This window comes from Trypanosoma equiperdum (assembly GCF_001457755.1).
Source record: "Trypanosoma equiperdum strain OVI genome assembly, contig: ctg_2004, whole genome shotgun sequence".
Taxonomy (NCBI): domain Eukaryota; phylum Euglenozoa; class Kinetoplastea; order Trypanosomatida; family Trypanosomatidae; genus Trypanosoma; species Trypanosoma equiperdum.
In genome coordinates, this window is record NW_027124066.1 from 3,758 (window position 1) to 10,148 (window position 6,391).

General features: G+C 33.0%; 1 protein-coding gene across 1 annotated transcript; it reads left to right on the plus strand.

Annotated features, from left to right (window-relative positions):
* Positions 1 to 3,679: 3,679 nt before the first annotated feature.
* Positions 3,680 to 4,375, plus strand: TEOVI_000628000 (uncharacterized protein; the record flags this gene model as incomplete). The annotated part of the gene is made up of 1 exon (XM_067223930.1): positions 3,680 to 4,375. The coding sequence occupies one exon, from the start codon at positions 3,680 to 3,682 to the stop codon at positions 4,373 to 4,375; it is 696 nt and encodes a 231-aa protein (XP_067080031.1).
* Positions 4,376 to 6,391: the final 2,016 nt, after the last annotated feature.

Genomic DNA, 6,391 nt, shown 5'->3' on the forward strand with positions numbered 1-6,391 from the left:
AACCAGTTATATTTGACTTAACGATTTATATATTACGTCATCTCCCGTACACCGCAGGAGATATAACTGGTGGGAAGGGGGAAAAAAAAACACAAACAAACAAACAAAAAGAAAGAAAGCTTTAAAAGAAGAAAGAATAAGATGATGATGACATGACTTCATTTTTGTTGTTTTTATTTTTATTTTTGTTATGCTCTTAAGTCTTTAGTATCAAAAGCAGTGAGGCTTGCGGGCGAATGTATTCATGAAGAGCGAAATGACTGAAGCAATTGATTATATCTTGTAATAAATTTACCAACTCCTTGCTTACATCGTATAAGCTGCAGGGGATACGGTAATATTTTATTTAATATTTATATTTATTTGCATTTATTTATAATATGTGTGTAAATGTATGGGGTGGAGATGGAGATGGAGGTGGAGGTGGACACGTCAGAACTTTTTCCTTTTCTTTTCTTTTCTTTTCTTTTTTTTTCTTTTTTTCTCTCTCTCTCTATTTGGTGTTTTTGTTTGTTTGTGTGTATATGTTTTTGCTCCCTTCTTTTTTCTTTTTTTTTTCTTCCCCCTCTCTCCTCCCTCCCCCTCCCCTCTCCACCCTTCTGTTATGTTTAGTGTTTGGTTTTATATTAACAGTAAATAGTTACTACTGCCACGGTCACACACAAGTGGTAAATAATAATTATCCGATACCAATGATTTTGTTTTATGGTAATATTTGTTTGTTTGAATGGTCGGTCCCACATTTATATTTTTCGAAAAGGAAAGTGAAAAAATAAAAGAAAAACATAAATAAATAAATATATATATATATTTATTTATTTAAGAAAGAAAAATTAAATAAGGAAAAGAAAAGGAAAAAAGAAAAAGGATTATATCTGTGAGCATGTCTTTGTTTTCTCTTTTGCTTGTCCTCATCTGCATTAGGGAAAGAAAAAGAGAAATAGAAGAGTAACGGGGCACAGATATCAACTTTAAATAAGGAAAAAGAAAAAAAGAAAGAAGGAAAGAAAAAAAGAAAAAAAAAGATGGAAATGGGCGGAAGGATATAAAATGAAAATAAATAAGTAGGGGATGTTTTGTTGTGTGTGTGTGTGTTTTTTTTTGGTTTTTTTAAAAAAAGAAAAGATTAAAGCACAATAGTAGAAATACTACCAAAAAAAAAGACGTTGGGTTTCTTATTTTTGTGTGTTTTGTGTTGTACCTTATTTCTAGAAACGGCACATGTGCATATATACATAAACATAAAAATATATATGTACACGTATGTATCATTATTATTATTGTTATTAAAATAACATTTATAATAATCGTTACGATTTGTTTGTTTGAATTGTTTGTTACCCCCCAACACGCCGTACATATGAATTTATTTATTTATTTGTTTTCACGTCGTTGCGCTCCGCCTCATGTTATGAAGAGTAAAATTTATGTATTTATATGTTCAGTGTTTATAGAGATGGCAGCCCCTCAAATATCCTCTCTCAAAAAAGAAAAAAATATATATTTATTTATTCATATTTATATATTTATTTATATTTATATATTTATATGTTTATATGTTTTATGAATATGTGTTGTGAAATGAGAATAAGTGAAGTTATGTGAATTAGAACTCATGACAATGGGTATACAATTTATATGATCTTACAAACAGAAAGAGCAAACATATGCATACACGCACTCAAAATGAAGTAAAAAAGTAAAATAACTTTTTCCCTCTTTTCAGCTCGCTCATTCATCTCTCTTGTTATTTATTTTTATTTAACACTTACGCTGAAGGTGTGATTTATTCACCTCTTCTAATTCGTATGGGCTGAAAGTCCATTCAAAAGAGAAAATAAACAAAGGAAAGGAAAGAAAAAGAAAAAAAGAAAACAAACACACAAACACACACACACGTGTGACAATGGTAATTAACAGTAATAATAATAATAATCTAGCAGAGTTGTGTTTTTTTTCTTTTTTAAAAAAAAAATAAAGAAATAAAGAAAAAACACGAGGGGGTAAAGGAAACAAACAAAGAAAATAGTATGAATTCAACAAAAAAAAAAAGGAAAATTCGAGAAAGAAAAAAGAAAGCAGAAACCCTGAGAGGGTAATTAACGGAAGTAAATATGAAGAGAAAAGAAAAAGAAGAACACCATCATCAAATAAGTTCAAGTGACGCGCTACCGTTTTTTTCCCCCCCTCCCCCCTGTTGCCCAGCAGCAAGTGTTTCGTCGTTGGGCATACGTGATTAAGTAGTGAAAGTAAATATAACAAAAAGCAAAACAAAAAAAAACATCCACATATATTTGAAAGGATATTCATATATATATATATATATATATTCATATTTACGCGTATGCATACGTACATTTACATATTTATACATTTTACTTTACAATTAAATTTGCCGCACGTTACATATCTCTGCACGTATATTTATACATTTATGTACATTTATTCACGTATTGACTATTTGGTGGTGTGACTGTCTGACACTTTTCCCTTCTTCTCTTTCTTTTTCTTCTCTTTCTTTTTCTTCTCTCCCTTTTTTGTTTTGTTTCGTTTTAATTTATTTTACCTGTGTATGCGTGTGTTTGTTCGTTTCGCTTTTTTTTGTTTCGTTTTTGTTTTTGTTCTCACTTTATATTTTTAGTTCCCTCGTTCCCTTCGTTTACCCTCTTCATTTATTTTTGCTCATTGGAGCTTTAACTCCGTTTCGTCATCTGATGCTACATGCACTCACACGCTGTCAAGTTTCATCAAAAAGGAAAAAGAATAATAATAATAATATTATTATTATTATAACTAATAATATTTAATAATATCTAATCTTAACAACAACGTCATATTCGTTATTTTGTTGTTTTTTTTAAAAAATTAGGCGCCGTTCCTTTTTTTTTTTCCTGCCTCCTTGTCTCCCTTTTCTTTTTCTTTTGTTTGTTTGATTCCCCCCTTCCCCCTTCTTCTCCTTCTCAATTTTTGTGTATGTTCAAAAATAATTAACGCTTCCTCTCTTTACTTGGCTTTGCTTTGATGTGTTGCTGTTTTGTTTTATTTTCTTTTCTTTTTTTTTCTTCACGTGTATGTTCTTATTCTCATTCTTTCCCATTCTTTTTTTTTTGTTGAGTTACGTTCAGAACAAAAAAAACAGGAGAGAAGCAGTAACGATTACAGTAACAACGGCAGAAAGAAACGAAGAAAAAGTTTGTTTTTAAAAAAAGGGAAAGGAAAGGAAACAGGAGAGGAAATAATATTAATTTTTTTTTTAGTATTACTAGCACAAGATTCACACAACAACAGACGACAACAGAAGCTCTTGCAACAGTAGACATATTCACCATCAAACCCGAGAAGAGAGCGAAAACTGCGCATATAAAATAAAATAAAAAAGGAAGCGTAGTGCAGCACAACACAACACTGAACTGAAAATATATATATATATATATATATATTAAGACAGTCAGCGAACGTACAGGTTAGAAATATTCCCAAACAAACACGCACACACGCACCCCCCCAAAAAAAAAAAAAGTACTTTCACCACTAGATCACTTCAGTGTCATTTTTTTAAATATATATATATATATCATCACCGTCACCAAAGTAAAGATAGTTGAAGAAGAGTAAAAGTAAAAAAGTTAAGGAAGAGAAAAAAAACGAAAAAGAAGAAAAAGAAGGTGAAGAGGAACAAATGAGCGGCCATAGGCATTTGGGAGGTCCTTCACTCACTCAAAATCAGGGAAATGTACTCGGCGAGCGTCCGTGTGTCCGTCAGAGCCGACTTTACCGTGAACATAATGGTGGAAATACCATGAAGGAATTGATGGGACAGGGAGATCTTAAATGGGACACAACATGCGTACAAGGAGCCTACGCTGGAGGTAAAATATTCGACCACAGAAAAGGTGAGCAGGAAAATAATGAACCCATACGAGGGGTGTGTAATCAAAAACATCAACATCAATATCAATATCAACATCAACAGCAACAGTATTGCCACACGGAGGATGAAGACGGAGCTGAATTAGATGAAGAAGAGGCAGCAGATCATTCCTTCCAACATTATGGAGTTAATAATAACACTGCAGAACATCATCCCTCTCAAGATGTTGAAGCACAAGATGAATATTACGGCGTCGTAATTGAAATGGATGATGGTGTGGAGCAGGGAGGTGGTGTCGATTACAGAGCAGAAGAAAAGGAGGAAGAAGCAGAAAAACAACCAACTGAACCGATAAAAAAACAAATTGCACCGGCTGGTGTTCGCCGCGGTGTGATGGAACCAAAAGCCGAAGCGCCCACGTGCCAGCCGGTGGCGTACCGCTCCTTTCGCCCGGGTGCAGGTCATGCAAACCGTCAAACATATAACATTTTTACTGGGGAGTAAATGTTATTATATCATAATTTCGTCGCTTGCGAAGCGGAGCTGAGGAGGTGGGAGAAATTTTTTAAAAAAAATAAAATAAAAAAATGATATTAAAAATTCGAAAAGAAAAAAAGAAGAACAAATAGACGAGGGAAATGCATGCATGCGTGTATGCACACAATATATATTTATATATTTATTTATATAAGTGCATTATATGAAGCGTGTGGAGTTGCAGATTTTTAAGCAACATAATGTCAAGAGTTATTTCCGGTCCTCACACCTTCGGTTGTTTTCTCCTCGTTTACCTTGCGTCAACATAATCAAATAATGTTTGTTTGTTTTGTTTATATTTACTTCCCCTTTCTTTATCCATTATTAGACGTCTGTTCTCCTCTTGCACAGTGGAATGCTGATGGATGGAGGAGGAAAATAAGTAAATAAATAAATAAATAACACAGGAAGGAGTGAAACTTTTTTGTTGGTGGAACGAGAAGATGAGAAATGCGGAGAAAATAACTCCGTCAAGACACAGTCGTACACGCTCCTGTGATGTATGATGATACGGGCATGTGTGCATGTGTGTATTTGAAAGGTGTGGTGAAATAATGAAGAAGCGAGACGTTTAAAAAAACAAAAAACAAAAAAATCACATAACTCTTTCTGAAACATGTTTCAATATTTATGATGCGTATAGTTGCTTTATACAGTTTTATTTCAGCGCCTCCACTACTGTGTTAATAACAATGCTTAGATAATGTCTCCTTATCCTCCTTCCTTCCCTCATCATATATTGCGCTGTTCACTGTTACTGCTGTTATTATTGTGTTTACTTTATTGTACATTTTTTTTTTAAAAAAAAAAGAGAGACACTAACACGTTTCTTTTCCAGTTTGGGAAGCACTGAAAACGTGTTAGTGTCGAAGCACATAATGCAGATGATAACAATCTGTGAGCGACTGATTTGTTCTGTTTTTTTTTGTTTGTTTTTTTTATTTATTTTGATTTATGTATGTGTCGAACATATATGTCCTTGCGTGTACAGATGTGAAGGGTAGGAAGTATCTAAAGAGAGAAAGATTTAGTATATCGTAATGCTTTTTCTTTTCTTTTTTTTTGTTTTTCCTCCTTTCCCTTCCCCCCGACTCCTCCTTTCCTTATTTTTGTGTGTATTTATATTAATTTCACTACATACTTTTACCCTCCTTTTTTTTCCTTGTTTATGTTATGTAAGACACTTGGACGAAAGAAGAAGAAAAAAGAAAAAGAAGCAGCAGCACCAGAAGTTTACGTACATTTATATATTAATATATATATATATATATATTTATTTATTTATTTATTTATTTATTTATTTATGTATGCACGGCGCTGCAACACTACTGCGTGTGGGAGCTGGATTAGGAGTGAAGGAGTGACAAAAGAAAGCAGCGTATAGTGAAATAAAATGAAAACAAAAAAAAGAATGTAAAGTGTACGACGAGAACATATATATATATATATATATATATTATGGTTTCCCCTCTTTTAGACACAAAACAGTTCGGTATATGGCGTTGTTTTCCTGTCTTTTTTTTCTTTTCTTCTTAATTTTTCGATCGGTTATTTGTTTGTTGACTCTCCTTGTCATTTCCAGTCCTTTGAACCGAATATCCCTTTTGCAATCAGTCATGTCGATGCATTACATTTCGAATACGTTCATAGTTGTGTTGTTATTGTTTCGTTTATGTGCTTGTGTTTGTGTTTGTGCATTTGTTTGACTTCTTTGATTATCCCTTCAAGTGTTGTGGTGGTTGAAAAGGAAGTGTGGCAGTAGCCATTCGTCCGTCATTCATTTGTTTGAGTGATTCATCCATCTTTTTTCTCACACCCGGTAAAACCCAAGGGAGAGCAGAGAAAAAAAAAGAAAAGAAAAGAGAGTGATACTTTTGGAATCATGACGATGGAAAGAAGACTCTACAACAAACCTAACCTCGAGGATATTTGTATACTTCATCAAAGCATTAAACTCTTCCTTGTAGACTACTGTTTTTTTTT